A 25,710-nucleotide genomic window follows, 5' to 3' on the forward strand; every position below is an offset into this window, starting at 1 on the left:
AAAATTTATTTTTTTTCCATATCCATGTCCTAACATAGTGAAGGAGTTTTCTGCATGTGCTTACCCCATGATAGAGCAGTTCTTGTTGCAGCCTGTGCCAACAGTGTATTTCACACCTAGAAAGCTCCCAGTCCTGGCTCCAAACTGTTAATAGCTATTTCTGTTAGACAAACCACTAGGGCTGGGACTTTTCATCATTCTGTACAAAAAAAATTGCCTCAGCTCTGGTTGGTTTGAGCTGACTGCCATTTTTCTGGCCATGACATGTACACACACCTTAGCCTCTAAATATTCAATCACAAACCATAAATGATTTAAATGCTTGCTGGTGATCCATTAAAATGAACAATGGGTTGGGGTAGTCACAGAATGCAGAGAAGTGCTGGCTGTCAGCAAAGTGCTTTTATTAATTTTAATAGATTGAGAGATGAAATGGGTATTTTTTTTTAATTCATTAATAAATTGAGCATTTTGTCTTGAAAAGTGAAAGCTGGAAGGGAAATCACTTTTAAGAAAGTCTTTAATAACTCCTTAATGCCTCTGGCCTGAGTAAATTAGAAGTGTTCCTCACTCTTGAAGGAGGACAATGAGCTGTTCTCCACAGGCAGGTATATTTATCCCTGTCTTGCCTATCTAGAATTTTCATGAAAAGCAGAGTCATGTATCATTTTTAAAGATCTTACATGTACACATGTATTTGGTTAATATCATATGGATTTAATTTTCCTTTATTCTTAAAAGGCTTTTTATAGCTTCTCCTTAATATATATAATAATGTGGGACAGATGTAATTTATTGCTTTAATCTATAGGATGGTAAAGTCTTGAGTAAGATGTTTTATTCCCATGTTCTCTACATTTTTTTTTAAATCCCAAACCACTAAAATGTACAGAATTTGTTATCTTCCATGCAAACTCAGTGTGCAGTGCCTTGTTTCTATTTAACACGTACATTTCCATATCTATTCAAATACAGATTTTTAGAGGCATAATAAATCAAAATGTGCTTTTTTTTTCCCCCTATTCTGCTATGACTTTTTTCCTTAAAGGAAAACAAGCACACAGACTAATTGAGATTTTTCACTGATGCACACAGAGTTTCTCCAGCATCCATGATGTCCTGGTATCTTTTGGAAGAAGAGTGCTGTGCTATCCCCTGTACAGGCATTTTGAGCTGGTGACACGTGCCTTCAGTGACACAGTCATGATTCTGCAGCTGGGTGAGTGTTTAGGGACACAACCATCTTCATACCTTGGCTTGTTAAAGTTGCCTACTACTTCTCTGTTTAGCATGAGTTACTTCTTTGAGAAAAGCATTAGATTTGTTTTTTGGACAGAAGGATCACTGAGAAGCAGTGCTTCAGTGGTTTATTTTAAATGCTTGTGAGTTGCAGGATTAAAAACCCACACAAATGGCAATATTAATCTTTACTACTGCCAAAAACTGTTGCTGACGAAAATACCATTGACATAACAGTCAGGGAGTGAAGTTTTAAGGGGAAGATGGATGCTGTCCCTCCTCACTTATCTGCACTGCCTTATGTTGCTGTTCATAAATGTGAAGAAGAAAATTCTGATAACAAAACTGCAATGATGCAGTGCTGAAAGCATTTGGGTTTTTTTCTGAGGAAACTATAGTACATGAGAGGTAAAAAATTTGCTTTTCTTTTGATGTCACAATGGAAAATGATGTTGCAGTGAACATTCAGTGATCCAGTGAAATACAGCCTGACTGGGTGAGTTGTTACCAGGATGTTTTAATTTAAAAGTTTGTAGAGTTCTTTCCTTGTGTCTCAGACTACTGTTCCATTAAAAAGAGAGAATAACAGCAAAGTTCAGTTTATCTTTAGATGAATGCTCCTCCTTGAAAATGTGGAAAAACACATAGAAGTCTGTGGGGGGAAAAGAATATAAAATAGAGATGTATATCTTAAACTTTCCTTCCAAATACACAGGATGAAAGCTGGTAGAATTTCATGATGGTGTAAAATCAGATGATCATATCAAATGGCACATACAGAGCTGGGGTCAAATTTTATCCTCATTTTGAAATAGTCTGTGAGAAGAGGACTGGATTTCTGGGTCTGTAAAATTCAGGTTGCAGGCTGTTGTCTGGCAGCTCTCTCAGCAAGGAGCTCCAGAAGGATCCAGTGATCTGCAGACTCCTTCTCTGACTTTCCTGTTACACACATTGGAAGCTTTTTTATTCACAACGAGTGAGTTTTTTTGACTAATCAGGAAGTAGTATCTGCACATAAAAAAGCAGTTTACTTATTGATCAGTGTAATGCAGAGCTGTAACTATGCAAAAGCTGTTAAATATCATGGGCCCATGTTCTAAAAGCAGACATTTGATAGTTTGCCTGATGCAGGATTCCCTGTTTCAAGTCTGGCAAGATTTGCAGCCTCTCATTAGAGACCTATCAAGCTACTATAATCCAAAACTTTGAATTTATGAAGAAAGACATTTTTAGTTGGGAATTAGTGTAATATTCACTGATGTACATTGTTACTTGGCAGATGAGTAACAGGAGTGGATGTTGGAAATGGTTTGGGCTGACAGCTTGACAGCTGGAATCTGAAAAAATCAGCAAAATTTTAATTCCACACATCATTTCTTTGTAAAAGAGCACACTTCTTTTTAGTCAAAATAGTGATGTTTGACAAGCATTGATGGGGATACAATTTAAAAGTTATTAGTTATATTTGGGGTTTTAGGTTTTCTTTGCTGACTGAGTTTCCAAAACCTGTGGGTTTTTTCTGTTCTGTTTGCCATGGCTTTCTGCTCTCTCCATTTCCTCCTCCTTATTGCCATCTCCCTCACCCTTAATTTTCGTTCTCTGGCTGTGTTTTTTCAGCATGGAATTACTTACAAATAAGCAAACAAATTTTGTGCTTGAACAGCAGGGGGAGTTCTGATCTTTTTTGTTTTCTTTTTTTTTCCCCCTCTCCTCTAAATCTGTAAAATGTAATTTCATCCCTGTTCAGGTTTCATAGCCTAGGAGGAGCCAGCCTCTTGGGAGAGGGTTATTAGATTCCATTTGCAGTGGTGGCTGTTTTCATTTGAATGTGGGGTTTTTTTTCCCCACCATTAAACGGTGAAAATAATTTTTTAAAGTGTTCCAGCACTTAACCCTTTAGCAACTATCATCAGAAAACTAAGGGGGAAGATTCCAGCTCATTGGAATGTTGCAGATGAAGGAAAAGTCGAACTGACAACAGAAGGTTTTCTAGTTGTGGACTGAGAACACATTTTTAATCTTGTCCTGTATTTATTGAGTGTGTGTCAAATAGCTCCTTCCTGAACATGAAGTGAGTTTTTTCTTTCATTCTGCCAAACTATTCTATGACTAGCAGAAGCAGGAAAAGTTCTCCCTAATTCCAGGCCCTGGTCTGCTGTTAGGTAATCCTTAAGTTGCCTCACAGAGTTCCATGTGCTCAGCCCTGCTGTGAGCTGTGTTCCCAGCCTTGTTATTTCCCAGCACAAAGGGGAAAATGCTCCTCTTTAGAGAGATGGTGGGCCATAACTTCGTGTTGTTTGTGAGCTACTTTTCAGCTTAGTTTGTTTCTTTTTAAATGCAGTGCCCTGCCTGCCTGTGCTGGAGTTTGGAGCAGCGGAGGATCTGGGGGAAGGGGCTGCTTCAGCTGTGGAGAATTACACGCATGGCTGGGCCTGCAGGCTCTGCTCTTGCAGAGATTCCTGCTGAATCCAGGGGCTCCCCATCCCCTGGGATGTGGATGCTGAAGGACACAGTTACAGTGCTGCTGTTCCCAGGCTGGCAATCAACCCCAGTTTCCAAGGTGGTTGTGGATGCTGTGGTTATTAAACCCTCAGGTGGGAGACGATAAAGATGATCTGTTATGATTTCTTGTGAATCACAAAACCAAAAATCTGTTTCCAGGGAAAGCTGCAGTTTTGAAGTGTCTGCTGGACATTCACAAGATTTTTATGGAGAGTGACCCTGCCTACATCCTTAATGATCTCTTCATTACAGACTATTGCATCTGGATCCAGAAAGTCAAGTAAGTTCTTCAGTAGTTGCTGTGTGGGAGATGTTTTTAGCACACTTCATCTGTGAACAAATATCAGTAAAATAAATTCTGTCTCCAATGTGTGGGAATATGATCAGTTTTTTCATTTAATAACTGTGTCTGTCCAGCAATTCTTGATACAGAAGCAAAGACATTCTGTGCATTTTTTAAATACAGGGACACCATTGGAGAAGGGAGGAAGGAATTGGATTTTAAATAAAAACGTGGATTTTCATTAATATATTAATAGGGGTTTGGGGGGAAAAAACAGCTTCTGGGGAATTCTCATTCTATTGTGATCTTTCTTATGAAGTGAAATGTTTATGTAGCACTTACGTAACTTCGGGATAAAGGTTGGAAGGAATTTCCAGTTCAAAACTGACAGCACATGCAAAGCATTCCCAGCTGCATGGAACATTGATTTATGGGCTGTAGCAGTTGCACCAATTGATTATTAACACCAGAACAAGTGTCACAAATCCCCATATGCTCTGTGCTCCTGCCCCTGCAGCTCTCCCTGGCACTGTGGGAAGATTTGGCTTCCGCTACTTGAGAGGAAGGAGGGACTTTGCCACCTGCAGACAAAACCCCTGCAGTTCTGTGTCTCACCTGTGTTCTTTTAATGGAGTCAGCATGGCTTATTTCCAGAGTTTTGGGTAGTTTGCAGCCAGACTGGTTGGAATACCAGCATGTTTTAATGGCTTAAAACCAGAAGTATCAGTAGGAAAACAGTGGGAAAGGGATTAAATGATTAAAGCAAGCTGCATGTTCAAATCTTACTAAGCTTTATATTGTTCTTGTCAGATTTACTCTGTTTTTCATACAGCTTTTGTATTATTTTTCCTTCCTTTTTATATCTTCACAGCCTTCTCTGAAAGCCACAAAAGGTGTGAGTTGGAACAGGCATGACTAATATACACACACAAAAATGTTATTGTCTTATTTGTTAATACAGCAATGCAGACTCCTGAACCAGTGGCTAAAATAATCTTTGTATTTAACAGGAGACTCTGGGGGATAAAATATCTGAAGTGCACAAGACAGTGAAGGAGATATAGAGGGAATTTGGTAATAATTGTGATCAGAAGGGGGAATGAGACAGAATTGAGGCAGCCTGCACAGGCTGTTACATTTAGGTGTGACCTTAGCAGTACTTCTTGGCGAATTAAAGACCCTTAGTTCATAGCTGTTCATGATGTTTTGTAGATGTTGATTCTCATTCTGTGTGCTTTCAATGACTCTGTTCCTATAGGTAACAGTATATAAAATACTTTAAAACGATTACAGGTGTTTCCAAACATTTTGATTCCTCAATCCTGCTTAGTTCCTGAAACAGCCAGTTCATTTTACACTGTCAAATTTGAAGAGGCCTTTTTCAACCACACCTTAAATGTGTGGGAAATTCACCAAGTATGGGGAAATTCAGGTCGAAGTTGAGTAGAAAAAGTGCAATAAATACAGGAGAAAGTTATTTCATGGGTGTTTGACAAAGAAATGAGTCATTAAGCAGTAATACCTCTGCTGCCCATATCAATGAATATAATGACTAGCAAGTCAGTGATAAACCCAGTTTTCTTTAAATCCAGCCCAGGAAAATGCACAGTAGCTCTAAGTGACTGATAGATTAACACATTTCCTCCCAGACTCTCACATTATGTCCCAGTTAAGCAGAACTGACAGCTGCTGGAAAGAGGGCAATTAAGCTATCTTATTGTCAGAGTGACATGGCACAATGGCTGTCTGTCATTAGGAGAGCAAGAGAGAGAGAGAGGAGCTGCAGAACCCAGTCCTATTTTTAGGCCTGAATCAGGACAGCATTTAAGCATATGCTGCAGTCATTGCTGTGCAGTTCAGCAGTGTTTGAAGTTCAGCAAGTGCAAAGGGAATGGGAACACTCAGTTTTGTTCCTTTATGTTGAAGGGAACAACTAAACTTACTTGTCATTCAGGACATACCTTGACAGAAGGGTGATTTGTCTGTTCAAGCAAGGGGTCCCAGCTCCCCAAGGTGAGGCTCCTGCAGAGGAGGGTGATACATCTTCCTTTTCAGGGGATGAAGGTTGTGTCACAACCTTCTCTCATAACCCTCTGGTAATTCCCTCTGAAGCCCTGGCACAGGGTGCCCAGAGCAGCTGTGGCTATCCCTGGATGTGTCCAAGGCCAGGTCGGACACTGGGGCTTGGAGCAGCCAGGGAAGGTGTCCCTGCCCATGGCAGGGGTGGCACTGGATGGGATTTAAGGTCCCTTCTGGCTCAAACCATTCTGTGATTCTATAATGATGGTATAGTGGAAGAGTTTTGGGAGGGGAAAGTGTTTATAGATGTTACTGTGGTGTTCTTTCAGTGTTAAAGTTATTTCCATCTCCAGTCAGTCTGGATACTTCCCCTGTTTTGTTTCTTAACTATTATTTGCCCCATACAGGCTTCATTAACTTCCTTTGTCTCCATTTCCTCCGTCCTTTTGTGGCTGAGGATATTCTCAAAATCCATGGAGGGTTTTCCTTTTGTTCTCCTCTTTCCCTGTAAACAACAAACTCCTGGTGGAGGTGGGGGCCTCTGTTTAAACAGTTTAAACAGACTGTAGGTTCTTTTTAGTGAAGAATCTAGGCACTTTAAAACCAGCTGGAAACAAGCTCTTCAGCTCACCTCTGCTGGCACAGATCTCTAGGTTTAGGAAGAAAGTTTGGCACAGGTAAAACCATAATGGATGTATCCAGTGAAAGAGAGCACACAGCCCCATTCCAGATGAAGAGAAACACCCCTGGTAGGTACTAGCTTTTAAATATGCCATGTGGATACAAAATCCTTATGGCCAGCAGAGTGTCAATAGCTGATTACAAATTTGGTTTGAGATCATAGCTTGGCTGTGGGTAAATTAGATGAATAAGTGAATGTGTCACTGGGCTGGCAAAAGCTGATTTATTTTAAGCACAGTTTATTCCGGAATTGGAAATGATGAAGATGCTGAACAAAACACACAGGTGGCTAATAGTCAATTGGGGATGGAAAGTACAAGCTAGGTCTGGAATTCTAAGGATTTTTTTTTGTTTGTTTGTTTTGTGGGTTTTTTCCCCAGAAAAATTGTTTTATTCAGGTGCCTGTTCCTAAGAGAAAAGTAGATTCCAAAATGTCTTAGACAATGGAAGATATTAGCAAGTGTAGCTAAAATGTTATGTTATCTTTCTGCTTGCAATCTTAAAGACAGTTTCACCTGCTTTCTAAGTTCCTAGTATTTCCCTTCAAGCTGCTACTGAAGTGACTATTAATAATTCCATCCATTGTGTAAGGTGGCATGTAAATCCTTTTAAGTGTTGTTAGGTTTTGAAGAAAAGGAGCATGTTGCTTGGCCAGACTTATCAGAAAAGAGGGAAAAGTAAATGTTAACCTGGGTAACAAAAGCTTGACAAAGACCTATGAAGGCAGCTTGTGGTAAATCTCAGCAGGTGGTGTCAACATTTCTGTTGAAAAGCCAGATGCAGCCAGATGGAAAATTGCATCTTTAACCCCTGAGGTCATAATGACATGTCATCACTTCATTTGATCCCCCTGCTAAGTGAGCTTATCATCCACCCTGCTGTCACTTCTGTTATTGCTTTCATTTCCATAATAAAATTAAATTTAATTTGCCTGGTTTGCATGCTTTTGTTCTTCAGGTCCGAGCTTTTACAAGCCACTCCGATACATATGGCAACCTCTCCAACATGAAATTAGGACTGAATTTCTGCTCTAAGTCTGGGGTTTTCTCCGTCTTTCACACCTTCCTTGAAGCAGAAGGGGATGAAGGAGAGGAGCAGGGTTTTTGGGGAAACCACTGGTCTGTTGGTGGCTGCAATATGGGCAGCTAGGGCCAGGGTAACCCAGGTGTACATTTACTTCAGGAGAGCTTTTTCTCCCTCCTGTCAGGAGTCTGTGTCTGTGACCCCACAGGAGCTGTGTCCTTTAGAGAAGTCAGAATAGTTTACCCACTGTCTCTTGCTGTGCTGAGGTTTCTTTGTGTGGCCTGATGTCTTTCTCCAGTGTTTTGTGTTCCCCTTTGTGCCAGGCTCTATTCACATGGGTTTTTTGGCTGCTGTTGTACATATGTGCCTGCTGGCCATGACCTGGGTGGGAGGCTGGACAGCTTCCTCGAGTCCTTGGCCAGGCAGGCAGTACAGGCAGTTCTGCACCCCTGCTTAAGGGAACAGCTCCAGCCCATGGCAATTTAAAGTATTTCTACCTAATATTTACATGCATATTTAGCTTTAAACCTGTACTCTTTAATATTTGCAGATGTGTGTTATCTGTGTTCCTGAATTGGAGGTGAAGCTGTGAGTGTTCCTGGCAGTTTCCCAGGGTTTGGTGCTCTCAGTACAGAATCACAGAATGGTTTGGATTGGAAGGGGCTGTGAAGATCATCCAGTTCCAACCCTTTGCCATGGGCAGGGAGACTTCCACATCCACATTACTCATCCATCCAGCCTGCCTGCTGTACACTTGGGGTTTTCTCATAGTTTTATAGGTACAACGTGTGCAGGAGAATGTTTGATCCCTTGTATGGTTTTCTACTTTCTAACTTAGCATAAGATTATAAAGATCATTGTTTGTGTTGTATTTTGTAGTAGCTTCAACACGTGCAGTGAGGGAGAGCTGTGAGCTGAGACAGCTGAGCTGTTAAATTGCCTTGCTGTGTTCTGTGGAACTGTCTCTGCAACTTGCTTTGTTATCCTTCACACAAATACGTGCTCTGCACCCTGAGACAAATGTGATGGTGCTAATTTTGGTGACTGTAGGTGTAACATGCCAGTTTGAGCATGAACTCCTTGATTTAAAGTGAGAACCAGGATTCCTGGTGGCATTTATACAGTCTCTGTAGAAGCTGTTGTCTCCATTGGTACTAATTTAAAATCAGATTTTCCTGAGTGTGTCATATTTGCTTCTCCTGGTTTGCAGGTGAGACAGCCCCTGAAAGGTGGGTTGGCCTCATCGGTCTGTTTTCCTTTTCATCTCTTCCTTACAATGGAAGCCTTGTCCTTGTTACACTGTAATTACCCAGTCTGAAGCCAGCAGGGAGTTGCTGCTTGATGTGTAGGATGTGAATTTCTCCTAAATAAATGTAGGATTAATTACATTCACAGCATGTCACGGAGGTGATGAGATCGACTGTGATTGCTCAGGCCCCCTTTTCTTTTCCCCAGGTTTTCTGAATCCCTTGTTTAATCAATACAATGTAATGTTGCCCTGAAGTGTTAAGGCCTGATGCTGCTAAGGCATGAAGGAGTCCAGGACTCTGAGGAAAGAAAAATAGATTTGTGAGATACAGGATTTTTACTGCCTGTGTCACATCAGATCCTAAAGTGCACAAGGGAGTAAAGATCTCAGCTTTAAGTATTGTAGTTTCAGTCCATTGCATTGGTTTTACCTCAGGCTTTTGCTAGATTTGGGAAAATACTTTGTAACGTGTAAACATCTTCAAGCTTCTGTAATCAAACGTGATCTTTTATGAGTGTAAATAGAATTTTAACATAAATTCTGATGGTGTGTTAAAATAATTTGTGAAATGGATCATTTATCTGCAGACTGAAGAAATTTGATTTGGTTATTATTTGCTAAAATCTGGAAAACTTTGAGAAACATTTCAAAGTCTGCAGAAAAGATCTTAATTGTGCCACTTTTGCAGCTGTTTCTTCGTGGCATTTTTGTTTTCTTTAGTGCTTTGAGGTTTTGAAAAACCCAAAACAGTTGAAAAGATACAAGCCAGCCTTTTAAAAGTCTTTTGATATTTGCTGTGTTGCTGCTTGTAGGGTTGATATTCATAGATTAATAGAATGGTTTGGGCTGGAGGGGACCTTAAAGGTGATTCTATTCCACCCCCTGCCATGGCAGGGACATCTTCCACTATCCCAGGTTGTTCCAAGCCCCGTTCAACCTGGCCTTGGGCACTTCCAGGGATCCAGGGGCAGCCCCAGCTGCTCTGGGCACCTGTGCCAGGGCCTGCCCAGCCTCACAGGGAACAATTTCTTCCCAATATCCCATCTAAACCTGCCTGCACTCATGAAGTCCTATTTCACCTTTATGGCTCTTCCACGTTCCTAGGAAGGGTTTAATTGTAAACCTTTGAAACTCAGGACTATCCCACTAAATGAGGAGTGAATGGAGTTTTTTCTTGTAGTCTCAGTACCTCTGCTGTGAAAATACTGAGTTCAAATAGGAGAATTCAGGAACAAAACTGTCCTAAAAGGTTTTCAAATGGTGCACTGCTAATGTTAATGTTATCAAATTTTTGATTTGTGATGGGGGGAAGAGGGAATGTGTTAACACATAATAAGAATGAACTGGTGCTTTAAAGCATTCTCAAATGTTAGAGGAGTATGCTAATTTTCAGCTGTTAACCTCCTGGATCCAGCAGCCGTGATTCCAAAGAACAAAGACATAAGCAGTAATATATTCTGGATGAAAATCCTGCCTCTTGGCTCTGTGGGATTAATCTGATTTGTACAGCACGTTTAAAGCACTTCATCCAGTTGAGGAGTGAGGGAAAATGCCCCTCGTGGTGTTGTGTTACAGGGTCATGGGCAGCTGTTCCCTGCTCTGGCTGGCTTTGGGTTTGGCTTCACCTTCATTGCTGCCCATGTCAGCAATTGTGTCAGCAAAACCATGTCTTAGATTTTTTGTAAGACAGTGTTAAAACACTAATTCTAGTGCTTGTTCAAAAAGATGTTGAAAAATGGAGAGGATTAGGGGGCAAAATACTTCATGAATGTAAATGTCTGAGTGGAGGCTGCAGTAGTTTCAGGTTTGATAAAGACTCCAGTTTGCAGAGTATGTGGTGCAGAGAAAAGCCAAATGGCTTTCATGGTGCTGCTTTGAAAGCAGCTTTGCCATTAGCATGTGTTTTTAGCTTATGTTCTGCTGTAGCCAGTTGTGTTCTTATCAGGTAGTGTAACAACCCCATCACAAAACCCCTTAACTTGATCTGTTTTGATCTGTTTTGTAGTGAGAGGATTATATTTTTGACTATAGCTTTTTAATGCTATGTGCATTGTGGGATGCACTGAAGCCACATAATTCTCTTCCCCGACTCCCTGCAAAACAAAAACCCTCATATTTTGAAGGTTTTTAGTTTGATGGCTGTTCTTTCCTTTGCTGTTCTGCTTTGTTGAGAGCCATGCAGGTACAAGGACAAACCCCAAAAGCTTGGTGCTGCTCGTGGTCACACCTGGAACACGGTGAGGCAGCTGGGGCTGCACCCTGACTGTCCTGTGAGGACTTGCTGCAGGAGCTCAGGACTACAATCCCCAATTACTGGAGCTCAGGACTACAATCCCCAATTATTGTAATTCCTTCTTAGCAGGTTTTACAAGCTGGCATTGCTGCTGCTGGCAGGCAGTTCAGTGTGCAGCACTGTTTGCTGCCTCCTTGGAGTCCTCGTGCTGTGCTGGGTTTGCTTCCCATTTGCTTCCTTGGTGGCCTGGAGTGCTGAATTAACTTTGAGCTGTCCCAGCTGCTCTTGCCAATAATGAGAGTGGCTGCTTCAGATGGTCTTTGAGATTAATTTAATGCATATTTAAAAATCTGTAAGAAAATACATAATGTGTCCTGTTAGTATTTTTTTTTTGGTGGCATTAAATGTTATTTTTTTATTTAAAGGTATAAAATGCAATGCCCAGGCTGCCCCAGAGTGGCCATAAGTGTTTATTTGAACAATGTGCATTTTAATACAAGTGAGGCTAAAATGACACACTCAGTAAAAGCTTGCAGAGCACAGTTATGGATTGGAGAATAAAAGACAGCTGAGGGCAACAGCTTCAGAAAAATAGGTTGGGTCATGCTTGAGAACAGTTTGAACCTGAGCAGGTGAGAGGGTGAGTGCACTTCAGCTGAAGAAGCAGAGTAGTATCATTTACAAGAAGGAAGTGGCATGACCTTAAAATGCATCATTTGTAAGACAGTGTTAAAACACTAATTCTAGTGCTTGTTCAAAAAGATGTTGAAAAATGGAGAGGATTAGGGGGCAAAATACTTCATGAATGTAGATGTCTGAGTGACCTATGTTAAGACATCAAACTCAGGAGAGCATTGGTAAGAAAATTAAAGGTTGATTAGGACTTGTCTACAAGTGTGATGGGACAGATATTTCAGGTTTTAGCCACTGAGTTGCATTAAATAAAAAATAAATCACACAGTCTATTTGAACAGGAAAAATTCAGACAGCAATAAATTTTCACATTTTCCTAGTGAAAAGTAATTGAGTTGACTCATTCTTCCTGTGTTGTTGGGTAATTCTGTACAGTCTTTCTTGTTTCTATCAAAAATGCACAGCTCAGATAAACACTTTTAGGCTCAAACCTGAGTTCTGGGTCTGATGCAGAATGTGTTGGAGATTCTGAGCAATTTATTATGCTACTAAAACAGGAAATGCTATCATTTTCCTTAAAACTTCGACAAGACTTTACCAGTTCATCAGAGTAGAACCTCCACATTTATTTATTTTCATCCCAAGTCATCTGCTCTTCCACCTTAGATCACAGTTCTTGGATTTAAGAAGAGTGAATAATAATTTGCAGGCCCATCCTGTGTGTCTCTTTCAGTGTTTTAATGCATGTTTTTAATACAATTTCTGTTTGTTTGTCCTGAATTCTGTTTAAGGCCTGAGCTGTCACTTCAAGTGTCTGTAAAGCAGGAGGTGCACACAGAGCACTTGTAAATAACAATACCCAACTAACACAGTACACTGACCTAAGAGCCCTAAGGCAAAACACTGCCCTGAGGGCTCAGAAAGGTGATAGACAGGTGTGTATAATACCAGAAATTCCCCCTCATGTATGTTTTAGCAAGCCCTGAAAAACATGGATTTTTAACAAGGGATTTAATCTCTCCTTCCAGCTGCTAGCTGCAGTTTCCTTTGATGTTTTTGCTCTCCTGCCCTCTGTTTTTTCCTATTTATTCCATCACTTTTCTATAGCTCAGATTCCTTCAGGCTGTGTCTGAATGCACCTTGCTGTGGGCAGAGAAGGCAAAGAAGAAAGCCATTTTTTTTTCCCCCCCTCAGGCTACTGCTTTGATTTTCCAAAGTTGTTGGGAGGCAGCTCCTGTGTGCCTGCAGAAGGGTCAGTGATCTGTGTCGTGTCTGTTCAGGCAGCACAGCTCAGCTGAGTGCTTTTCTGGTTTGATGGGGGGAAGGATGAGCTCGTGCAGTCGTTGCCTTTCTGAGCAGGTGGAATGAGCAGCTCTGGTCCAAGGGGGAAGCTGAGCTCCAGGCTGGGAACATCTTCCTGCTTTGTCTCCAACCTGCTCAGCTGCTGGCTTAAGAATAATCATTATTTCTATGAGGCATGATCATGGTGCAGTTTGGGTTGGGAGGGACAGTGACAGGCATCCAGCCCAACCCTCCTGCTGCGAGCTGGGACATCTTCAACTTGGTCAGGTTGTTCCAAGCCCTGTCCAACCTGGCCTTGAATATTTCCAGGGATAGGGCAGACACAGCTTCTCTGGGCAGCCTTTTCCAGTGTTTTATCACCCTCATTGTTAAAAACTGTTTTTGTATCTAACCTAACTGGGCTCTGCTGCAGTTTCAAACCATCCCCTTGTTCAGTGGTGCCCCAGAGCAGCTGGGAGCAGGTGCCCCAGCACAACAGGGGGTGTGGGAGGAGCTGGGAGCAGGCTGTTCACTCCATGCCCTTGCAAAAGTCTGCTTTCCTGCCAGGAGTTTGCAAGGTGCTCGGGTTTGGTGTCTTTTCCTGTTCAGCCTGTGAGTTGAGAATGGACTGAGAGTGAGGGGGCTGCAGGTGGAGTTTTCCCTTCAGGTGTTCCAGGTGTCAGTTGCAGCGATGGAGCAGTGGAAGAGTTAAACTCTGATCAGCCCCACTGTGTTGTTTGGTGGATAAATTCCAATGTGAAGGGGTAGGATCATGTTGGAGAAATATCTGTAATTGTGCCTTTAAGCCTGTTCCCTGCCATTGTTGTTATTTTTGTAATACAGGACTTTGCTAGCATTATCCTGAGACTAAAATTCACATTTTCTGCCCTGCTGTGTGAGTACCTTTCATTCCCATACTGTAACACAAATTGTCTGATTGGGCAGCATGAGAAGAGTTTTCTCCTAGATCACCAGCAGTGATGGTGAAGACCAAATTCTAGGTAATGGCAGCAAAGAAACTTGAGGGAAATGGGGCTAATACAGAACAGTTCAGTGTTCCATTTTTGTAACACAGCCAATATTACTATTGTTTTATAAAATCTTTCTGCATCTGTTTTGTGGTGGGTTATCTATTCATCTTTCATTATTTGTGTTTATCATATATGACTTTGGAAGCTGTGCCATTATTAGATGTTTGGACTGGCTGCAACTCACTGGAGCTGTTTTGGCAACAGAGCTCCGTTAAACTATCCTTAAAACATATAAATACTCTTCAGTTTCTTTTTATAGTCCAATATTAATTCTAAGTCTGTTTTCTCTTACGAATATTTTCATAATATCATCTACATAAGTAAGCTGTACTTGATTTCTTTTATAATCCACGATCTGTTTGGTTTCAACTTATCAAAAAGACCAAGTAATGAAAGTAAGATGTTATATTGGAAAGCTTCATCTTTTTTTAAAATATTTATAAATGTGAAGTTCAGCTCATGCAGTATTTAGATTCATTATGAAAGAAGCACTGTGGAATTCCAGAATAAATAAGGGGGGGAAAGTCACTTGAAACATTCAGACTTATTAACATAAAAGAAGTCACTTAAATTGAAACGCTGGTGCTGTGTTTTCTATTTGATTTATGGTTAACAAACTGTAATACTTTAAGCTATGTAGATAGCAGTTCATGTTTACAAGACTGCCAGTTGGATTGCACTGTAAGTACATCACTCTCTTGGTTTCAGAATCCATGTAATGCCCTTTGAAAGCCAGAATTCCAAGATTAAAGCATTTTATGTTCCCCTTAAGCCTGCTGGATTCTCCCCATCAGCCGTTGTTTATGGGGCAGGGCTGTGTTTTGTCACCTGCACAGAAGGGGGGGTTTCTCATGCCCAGAGTAATCTCCTGGTGCTGCATTTCTGCTTTTCTGCTCCTCTCCATTTGAAGTGGGGACATGCTGCTCACAGGGAGATGCATTTTCCAGACTTTTTTGAACCCAGCACTGATTTTTCAATGTGGTTTTCATGTTTGCAGTGAAGATTTACTGTGCAGGGAATGCTTTTCCAGTCTCTTTGTCTGGTATCTATAAGGAAAGGAGAAAAAAAGACTTTATAAACTTCCCAACCCAAGCCTTGTGCTCTTGTCCTTCCCCACATCCTGTGACAGCTCACCGGGAACGAGGTGTATCCACATCTGGAATTAGCATGGATCAGCTGGCTGGTGGGTGCCTGCCTTGACCTCCTACAATAGCTGTGTCCTGCCAGCCTTGTCCCAGGAGGCTCATTATTCATCCCTCTGCTTATTTTCATGAAATACATACAAATTCAAAGATCTTTAAATTTTAGTTGCTCTTAAATTTGATAACATTGCCTGCTGTTTCCAGGGGCTGTTAGAGAGGAAATTATTAACAGTCAGTATGGACATGGACAGTGTAACTGTGTAAAGCTGGGTTATTTAGGCTAAAAATCAGAGTCCATCATCTTGAGAGACAGAAAGCAAGAATTCCTACCTGCAGTTGCCTAAAAGATCTTGCACAGACTAAGCATTTATTTTTTTGAGTACTGACTTGAAGTTTAGAAATCAAGTAGTCTTTGATGTGTTGGGGAGGTGGTTTGTTTCTTTCCTATGAAAACAGTGATTAATCCAGGACTAATTCCTGTGAACAAATGTTGTGTTTTTGCTGTTGTGTTTACACTCATCTGTCTTTCCTTGCAGATAAGGTAGAAGATTAGTTAAAGTTTAGGTCAATTTTTACCTAAGTTCTGAAGAAAATGATCCTGTTTTTCCTGTACTAACATTCTTCCATTATCTTTTGTACTCATTGATCAGAGCTAATGAGATTTTAATGGAGTTATTTATGGCTTCTCCCTCTTACTATAAAAGTGTATAATAAACTGAGCACACAAAACTGTTGGATGGTTCTGTTTGTTTTTATCTCTTCTGTGATTTTTTTCAGATCTCCTAAGCCAGGTAACTTATGATGAGCTAACCAGCTAATAAAGGCTGGAAAGAAATTCAGTAGATGTTACTTATTCATCTTTCTGATGACTATAAAAGATTTTCTGTGCTCTTCTGAGTGAGGGCCTTTTGCTGCCATGGAAGGGTTCAGGTGCTGTGTGTATTTTGCAGTTCATGCATTAAACTTCATGGTAGTATTGTGCTTTAAGTTTTAGCCTGAAAGGAATAGTTGTGTTCCCACATGTGGATGAAATAAAATCTGTGCTTACATGGCCCAGACTTGTGGGGAATTGGGGTAAAAGTCTGTAGTAAGGTACTTCAGCAGTAAAAACTGTGAAGTTAGTTGTTGTCATGGTCTGTAATACAGCAGTGTGCATGGCAGGCAAAGTGGGTGGCATTATTAATACTTACCAAGATTATTTTCTGCTCTGAATTTCCTTCAGAACTTCCTTTGGAGTATTTTTGTTCCCTGATCCTGAACTTGCTTTTTCAAAGCTATTTCACTATGATTGGAGGTCACTGACTAGTGTATAATTGAAGCACTCATTATAAATAACCTTGAAAGTGAAATAATAAATGATGAAATATGTGAGATGCTATAAAACACACTCTAAAAGGTGTAATTGAGCCTTAGTCTCTTGTCTCTGGGCAGATTCTGAGGCTCAAGTTCTTTTGTAACCCATGACTTTTTAAAGAGTGGTTTGGGGCAAATGGATGGTGCCTTTAGTGTGATGAGTTTCTTATTACTGCACCTAAATGTCCATTTATAAAGGTTCTTTTCCTGAACTGGAGGGGTTTTGTGATCTAACCTCATTGTTGGACCATTTATGCAATTTTGTGCCTGTTGACTCGAGCTGTTTCTGCATTAATGAATTCTGCTTTAGTATTCAATGCCATCATCATTATTGCTCCTGTGTCTTACCAGTCAGGGCTGATCAAACCTAGACTCTTTCATGTCTTGAATATTTTATTAAAATCAAATTGTCTGTCAATTCTGTATCATAAGAATTCAATCTCTTATTTTTTTCTTTCAAGCTGCCTGAAAGCACACATCAGGTGTGGAGGGATTTTTCTCACTGTTAGTTGCCTTTCTGAAGGAATTGTGCTACTTTGGGGCTAAACTCCTGAAATTTAAGTTCTGTTACAGCCATTTTTTGAATGTGCTTTGCTTAATCCTCCACCCCTGGCTCTCAGAATATGCTGATCAGTGACCAGGGTGATCCCAGTCACCAGCTTCAAGCTTTCCCCAAAGATCACCAGTTTGGTTTCTCCAGTAGCTGTTTGGGACTAGATAGAAGCTGCATCTGAATTTTAGAGCAAAGAACAATTAGTTTTCTTCTTGATGGACTATTTGGGTGCTTTGCCAGCTGTGTCATTCTTGTATGAGCTCACTTTCTTATCTTCAGCTTCTGTGTTTGGCTGTAACTTGTTGAGCCTTCTGCTTTGAGAGAGCTTGAGCTGCAGACTTACTGCCATAGGGATATGAATTTCCATCAGGATCCTGACAAGAGTTCCATGGGGAGCTCATCTGGCATTATCAGGAGACTGGATGTTGAACAATGTCTCTTCATACCCCTGATGTCTGGGCAGATAAGGCTTGGGCTGGAAGACAGTGATGGATGGAATCCTGCAAGAGCCACAGTGAGCAGGGGGAGAATGAGACCATCTGAAGGGTGTGGAGAGCCTGTCCCTTTGCAGGTGCCCTTTTGTTCACTAGTGACAGACACTGCAGAAACACCAGTGATGTGCTACTGCAGCCTGTCCTCAACCAGTCTTGGTGGCAAGGCAGGAAATTTCATTATTCCTTATAGTTTAACTGACATTTCAATGTCTCGCAGATAGTAAATTTGCACACTCTCTGTATCTGAACTGCTGAGACTCTGGGATAATATCTGGTGATGTCTGAGATAATATTAACTCTAGAATTGTCTTAATACTTGCAGTGCCTCTGGCTAAATGAATAATTGTGGGAAATTGTAAGCAGTGCTGGCAGGTATGTAATTTAGAACACATTTAAAGTGGGGATACTGGTCTGGTTGTATTGCTTGGTGTTTTATCAAAGAAAGAGGCTGTCTGTGAAACTTTCTCTCCTGAGTTTTGCCAGGCCTTGTGGAGAAAGGTAGTGTAAATATAGCCTGATGCTTTCTCTTTAAACTTAGTAACTCCTTGTATGTTAAAGATAGAAAATTAAGGCTCTTGTGATGCAGCAGGCAGGAAGCCTTTTGCTTAATGCAGCAGCTTTACTATGAGATGGATCCTGTGTGTCCCGAGCTCCTGCTGAGTGGAGATAAGTTAAATAACAGCCCTTTCTGTGTGTGTCAGCCCTGCAGAGTGGCACAGCAGGTTTGTGTTTGGATGTTTGAGTGCATCCCGAGGAGCTGCAGGGCCGGACACAGCCGCGCTCGTTGCGCTGCAGCCGCGCGCTCCGAAGGCCAAGGCACGTCTGTGCTTGACGGCTCTGCTGCCTCTGAGACTTGTTTATCTTGCCTGCAAGGCTTAAAGATAATTAATGTAAAGTGCTTTACACTCTAAAACAGGGCTTGTCAGCCCTGCCAGCGTGGAGCACTGATTCCCACTGGAACACTGAGTGGGCCCTAACCACATGTGAGCATCACTTTTCGTTAATTCCAAGATCAGTTTGGTCTCAAACACCAGGCTGGCCAGCAGAGCTGCTGTCAGTGTTTGTGACACTGAGGGTCCTGTGCTTGGTTCCTTTGCTGCTGTGCTGGGCCAGGAGAACCTTGATGTGCCCTGGCAGCTCTGAGCTGTCACTTGGCCAGGGGAGATAGCAGGGAGACTCTGCTGGGTTGTGCCATGTTTTACACCTTGTTTACACTGAGTACTTCAGAACAGGGGATGTTTGTGTGCATCTGTGAATGCAAAGCCAAATTGATGAGCCAGTAGAAATAATCCTTCTATTGTTTACAAAAACAAAAGCAAGCTGGAGCTTGTGCCTCTGCAGGAAAAGTCACTTTCCATTCCCCAGCAGGGTGTTACTGCTTGCAGCTTTGGGAGGCTGGGCTGCCAGTGTGAATCTTTCATAGAACCATGGAATGGTTTGGGTTGGAAGAGACCTCAAAGATCAACCAGTTTCAACCAGGGACACCTTCCACTGTCCCAGGCTGCTCCAAGCCCTGTCCAGCCTGGCCTTGGACACTTGCAGGGATCCAGAGGATCCTGCTCTGGGCAGTGACATTCACTCCCATGTTTGCAAATCATCTGCAGAGTGTTTTAGGTAATTCCTCTGCTGTGATTGTGTATGCAGTACCACCATCATTCAGAATGAGGAGCAGACTGCTGATTTTTATATTTTCAAGTTCTCTTTGAGTTGTTTGGTCTTTTTAACATAGCTGCTAAAACAAGAGTACTGCATGTAAGGGAAGTACCAGGCAGATGGGACAGTCTGAGCTATTAACACTCTTTGAACCTTTTTCCTTACGTAGTGCTGACTGATGGACACGGTATACAGAAGCATAATTCTTTTTATCTTCATCATTTGGGAAAAATGAGAGGATTTTGTGGCTGGATGTACTCCCCCCCAAGCCCTGCATTTGTTTTTTACTGTCAGTGACAGGGTTGATTTTTGTCTCCCAGCTTATGTGAAATCTTCCTTGGAAACAATCAAATCCCTGATGTCTCTCTGCAGACTTCTTCCTCATAGCTCTATGTTCTGGAGATAGCAGCTATCTTGACTTTTCAGATCCTGTGCTCTCTGTACTCCCTGGAACAGAAAGCAGAACTGGAGCTTGTAGGAGTTTGGCTTTACCTGGAGTTGTGTCCTGCTCTGCTCCCACCCTGCTTGTCACTGGTGTCCCAGTCCTGCAGTCAGTGCCATCGCCATCTCTTCTCTTCATGCTGCCACAGGTGGCCTTTGCTGTAAGCCTCTAATGATCTCCCTTTCCTGTTGCCATAATCCTCTTTTTATTTTTCTCAAGAGTTTTATCCATCTCCCTTTATTTGCTAAATCTCCTTTGATTCTTTGTTCTTTTCAGCCCATTTTCACTCCTTTATAATCTAAGATCTGTAGAAGAAGATTTTTTTTTTCTTCTTCTAGCACCTGAAGAAACTCTCCTGTGCCTAGACAAGGATTACTGTAGTTCTGGCTTGGAATTTGAATTCCAGACTACATGGACAAGCCCCGAGATGCTTCTCTTATCTGTTCCTCAAAGCTATGCATTAAACAAAACATGCATCTGATCAGTTTAACCTGTAATTAAACATTTTCCTTAAGCAACTGACACTGTGATAACTAATAATTATCATGTGTAGCACCTTTAAAACCTATTATGCATGTTTATGTAAGAACACTATTACCATAATAATAAGATATCATTACCACAAATGTGCATACTGAATGAGCATGTCTTAAAGTAATCATGGATTCCATTAATCATACTTGAAAAATTAAAGTATTTGCTGTCTAATCTCTCAAACACTACTCGAAAGGTTTTGGAACCAGCAGGGCCTGTTTACTGCAGGTCTCTCATACACAAGATCTTGTTTCTGGTGTCTCATATTTGTTTTCCTGAGTACTTGCTTGTCATTCACCTTGGGAAACCATCAGCTCAGAGACCCACAGCCTCCCTTTGAAAGCATTTCCATGCTGATTTTTAGTCTATTTGCCTCGAGGTTTTTTTTTTGTCCAGGGAGTGCTGCCACCTTTTCTTAAGGCTGATGTGAAATGCACTCGTGAAACTTGGTTCTCCTTCAAATTAGATAATTGCCATAAAGGAGATGAACTGATGGCTAATTGTAATTCTCTTAATCTCTTGCACAGGGGCAGAAAAGAAACAACCCTGTTCTTCAAGTGTTCTTTGTTGTTTTTTTTTAAATACAAGATTGTAGAGTTGGGTTTATGTATAAAATTGTTAAGGGGTGACAGTTTTGAGTTTGTCTCATATTTAAAAGTTGAGCTCTGTAGATTGTGATAGAGACTGCATGAGAAGAGTGAAAGTTGGGAACATATGACCTACTGAGAAAACTGAAATGAGACTTTTTGTAGTCAGAATATTTGGGGTTGGAAGGGACCTTTAAAGGTCATCTAGTTCAACCTCCTGCAGTGAGCAGGGACAGCAAATACCTGATTGGCCAAGAGCTAAAAAACCAACATAATTGCTTTAGGGAGATCATTCTTTTATCTGTCAGCAGGACCACTTTGAATTTAGCAGCATAATGTGTGTTGAGTCAAACAAGTCTATCACTGTCTATTTTTTCCTTAACACTTGGCATTAGGTAACCTGGACACAGCAAAGTATTAATGCCAAAAAAGCACATTGTGTCATACAGCTCCTTAATACTTGGTGCAGTTCTGTGATATATTTCTGTATCTTAATATATATACTGCATTATAAGAAAATAGTGAAGGGAGGGGAGAGTATTCTAAGGACTGAGAGTCTGGAGCAGGTGAAATAGTCACGAAAAGGTAGAAAAAAGAGGCAGAAATAGGAAAAAGTAAAAGAAAATACATATGGAATTAGGAAACAAATTGACAGATAAAATGGAAGGGTGGGGAGAAACAGGACTTTGAAAATTGCTTTTCTGTCATCGTGGCAGCAGTGAAATAGGGGTGAGACATGCAGTAGGAACTGGGGGGAAATGTTGTGCCAGAGGGTGTGTGGTGAATTGCTCATGGCATCAGTGAAATGAAAGGGAGCCACGTGAAATGGGACAAAACAGGGATCTGTGGCAGGGCACACCCAGCCTCTGGAGCTCCTGAGGCTGTGGACAGGCAGGGAACAGGAGAGGAAAAGGAACTGAACCTTCATGGTCTGAGCAGCTCTCACAGACAGTTAGAAGGAAGGAAAGAGGCTGTTGGAAAAGCAAAGCAAAATGCTTTCTGAAAGGGCTATGAACTCTTGTGACTCAGGGTATAAATCAGTGTGCTCAGGAAGCAGATTTCCCTGCAGCCACTTGTTCTGTTCCCACCTACCTGCAAGGCTCCATCAACCTCTCAGTGCATCACTTGGCTGCGTTGCCTTTCTCTTTTCTGATGGAGCAGGGAGAATGCTTGCTTTGTTCCCAGTTAAGTTGGCAATTTCTCAAATCTCCCGTAACTTTTCAAGAAAAATGTCAGTCCTTGACAAAAAAATGGAAATAAGGTGCCAGAAAGAAAACATTATTCTCATAAGTTTTTAAAATTTGGTGCCCTTTTTTTATTAGAGGCTGGTAAGATCATGTTGCATTTAATTCTTAGCTTTAGATTTGAAAATTCTAGAAATATAAATGATTTTCTGTTGCTTTACTTCTGAGAAAGTTATTTTTCAGTTTCCTGGTCAGTGGGTTGAACTAAGGAAGTCTAGTGTGTTTTATTCCAAGTTTTTAAAGCATTTAAATGTTGCACTGTCTGTAAAACGTGTAAGAAGCTGCACTGAATTTCCCTTCTTCCATTTAAAAATGCAATTCCTTTAGGAGCATAAAAAAAAAGTGGAAGCATCTATGTTATACTGAGTAATTATGCCCCCTGGGAAATAGAATATAAAGATCTTTAAAATCATTCAAGTGAGAGAACAAGCACTTTAACTTTGCCTCGCAGGAGCCGTGTATTACATCCCAGCTCCTTGCTCCAGTGTCAGTGTGTCGTGCCTTGCAGGTGCCCTGGCAGAGGAAATGAAACCCAGTCAGTTACTGCAGGATTTATAGCAGACCTGCTGCTGCAGGAAGTGGTGAAAAGCTGATTGATAGTCTCAGGCAAAGCTCCACAACAAGCAACAGGATGTATGTTTGGGTTTTTATGCCCGTTTTCCCCTCTGCCCTCGCCCCCCTCCATTTCGAGGCACTCTCTTACTTTTGGTCTCTGTTTATAAATCCACAGTGCCCTTTTCTGGTAAAGCACCTGCTGCCCTCCAGCTCTCGAGGAAACGGATGGGGCTGCACCAGGGATTTGAAGCCAGTGTGGTGTGTCTGCTTTATTAGGGGCATTTCTCTAAATGGTCCTGGTACTCCTGCTGAATTACATTTCAGCTGAATTCCAAGAGAAGGGTGAAGTACAGCTGCAGCCAGAGTTATTGAACATCTCCTGTGATGGTGGGAGAGGAGGAGCATGGATCACTAATCAGAACGTTCTCTTGGTTCATATGCATTTCACAAATATATCTGGGAGGGTAGGAAACCAAAATGATTTTGCTGCACATAAACTTCAGCCAGCCAGCCCTGTGCTGCAGAGTGTGCTGCTAAACTCAGCAAACCTGAAAAAGTTTGTTCTGAAATCTCTTTTCCCTCACTGTGCGCGGCTGAAGCATCCGGCAGCAGGATCTTTCAGGAAGGTATCCTCAAAGCCTTCCAGTGGGATATTGTCTAACCTTGTGGGAAAAGTTACCCTAAATAATTGTAATTGGGAATCCTGATTTTTTTTCCTCCTGTAACATCCACTTTCACAATCAGGGTTGCAGAAGAAAGTTGTTTGCATACCAAGCAAGTGGAAGAAACGTTTAAGGTTTGTGTTCTCGTTATCGAATGGGAAAGCTCTGTTTGGCAGGTTCAATAACATATCTTGTTCTTTGTTAAAGGTCAAAAAAGTTGGCTGCACTCTGTGAGTCCTTGCAGAAAACCACGCTCAGCAAATCCCACATGGGGCTGGAGCTGGAAGAGCTGGAAGCAGCAGCAGTGCTGGTACAGGAGGAAGAGAAGGCGTTAAAAGCTGCTGGCACAGTTTCCAAGCAACAGCTGCTTTGCTCCGAGTCTGAGACGAGTGACTCTGAAGAATCCAGCAGCACTTCATCATCTGAGACAGAGGGCTCTGATTCAGATGAGCAGGAGTCCTCGACCAGCGAAGATGGGGAAATAAATTCTTTCCAAGGCACACTCCAGGAGGAGAGGACAGCTCCACTTATTGACTGTAATGGATTGAGGCAGGGCACAGCCACTTTGGCGATGCAGGTCGGTGATGGAAAATCAAAGGTTTCCTTGCAATCTACGACTCCTCCTGGAAAACTGGTAGAAGAATTAGAAATGCAAATGCAGTCTGCAATGAGACTTTCAGAGCAGCCTGAAGGATTGGCTACTGCAGGCTGCATTTCACAGGAACAAGAAGAAAACCCTGTACCCGAGCCTGACAGATTTTCAGAAGATGCTTCTGGGAAGGGAAATTTCTTGGAGGTGTCTCCCAGGCCAAACCCGTTGCTTTTTCTCTGCAGCACAAATGAAGATGAAGACTAAAGGACTGTGCAGGAGCACAGTGTGACCCACAGGCTCACAGCTTGTTCTGTAACGAGCTGTCCCAAGGCTGTCCTGTGCTGCACAAAGATGTTTTTCTTTTTTTGTTGGAGGACAAGACTGCTTTGAAAAGAATTGATAGGACTGTGTGATACTCTCACAGTTAATTTTAATTTTTTTTCCAGTTCAACAGTCTTAATATTTCATGTGAGAATGTATAATTTCAATAAACTTCTAGAAACGGTTTTCATTAAGCTTATTCAGTGATAGAATGATGTCCTAATCAAATACAATTAAAATTACTCATTTTAATTTTCTCTAGCTGTTGGGATTTACTTGAAAAATATCCTCATTATGTTTGTATAAACTTGTTTATGACATTGTACTGTTACTTTAAAATGCTTCATAGCAAACCATTTGAAATAATGGTTATAAGTTTAAAAGTTTAAATAGTGATGGCAAATTATTTTGAATTATACAAATTCTGTATTTTTGTACAAAATAAAGGAAATTTCTATGCCATCAATACAAGATCCAGTGGTTGTGTCTTTTATGTCTAAGAGAGAGAAGTTTCTATTTCTGCAGGTCTTCATAAGCTCTTTCAGCAGTTTTGCCATGTATTCTTTTTTTTTTTGTGCTGTTTTTGAGCAGTTTCTATGTGTGGACACTTCTGTTGCTGTTTAAAGAACAGAAATCCCAGTTATTGAATGGTTTTCTGCAGATGCTCTCAGTTCCACCACAGCAGTGTTAACCAGAGTGAAGGAACAACACCCTTTGTGGATCTTGGAACAGGACCGAGAGCAAACCTGGCCTGGGTAGTCCTGGCTTTGTTAGTCTGGCCCACAGCTTTGGCCAACTTATTTATCCTTTAAAATGTTCAAATAATCCAGTCAGGTTAATGCAGTTGGTTAGCTGATTTATGTTACTGAAATCAGATGGCTGCTCCCAGTCATCTGCGTTCTTGTTGGCCGATTTCTGCAGAAGGATTTGGGAAGATGGAGCGTGGATCACCACGTGTGGCTCGGCAGGAGCATCTGATTCTCTCCTCTGGAGAAGCAAGTTTTGATTACTTTTCAACCTTTTTTTCTATTAAAAAGTGTATAAAAATCCTAAGCTAAAGCACTTACTCTTCATCAGTGCTGTTCCCTGCTGGAAATCAGCAGGTGAGCTCTGTTCCTGCACCAGCTCCTGCTCGGTGAGAGCTGCAGCCCTCACCTGCCAATATTCTTTATGTTCTTAAATACCTGCTGCTCGCTTAATCAGTCTCTGTGTTCTGTTCCCTGGGGGAGAAACCTTTCCCATCCCGTGTGGCAGGGAGCACTTATTCTTCTAAATGCCAGCAATAAAATCCACACCGGAGCTGCCAAAGTCTGAGAGAAGGGGGGGGAAATGCACTTCAGAAGAAAAGAGCAATGGTCCTGCTCTCCCCAAATTCCAGGGGTGAGCTCAGGAACTTCTGCAGCT

At 41.5% G+C, this 25,710-nt stretch overlaps 1 protein-coding gene across 3 annotated transcripts in view; it reads left to right on the top strand.

The window, feature by feature from the left end:
* SHQ1 (SHQ1, H/ACA ribonucleoprotein assembly factor) overlaps positions 1 to 24,700 on the top strand; it is a 38,584-nt gene extending 13,884 nt beyond the window's left edge. For 2 of the 3 annotated variants that reach the window (XM_053954084.1, XM_053954085.1), the window contains exons 10-12: positions 1,096 to 1,219; positions 3,901 to 4,021; positions 23,601 to 24,700. In XM_053954084.1, coding sequence (XP_053810059.1) covers positions 1,096 to 1,219; positions 3,901 to 4,021; positions 23,601 to 24,249 — 894 coding nt within the window. In that variant the 3' untranslated portion in view covers positions 24,250 to 24,700. Of the gene's footprint in view, positions 1 to 1,095; positions 1,220 to 3,900; positions 4,022 to 4,541; positions 7,608 to 23,600 lie in introns of those variants that run through there. The other variant, XM_053954086.1, reaches the window with a different exon arrangement.
* Positions 24,701 to 25,710: the final 1,010 nt, after the last annotated feature.

This window comes from Vidua chalybeata, chromosome 12 (genome assembly GCF_026979565.1).
Source record: "Vidua chalybeata isolate OUT-0048 chromosome 12, bVidCha1 merged haplotype, whole genome shotgun sequence".
Classification (NCBI taxonomy): Eukaryota; Metazoa; Chordata; class Aves; order Passeriformes; family Viduidae; genus Vidua; species Vidua chalybeata.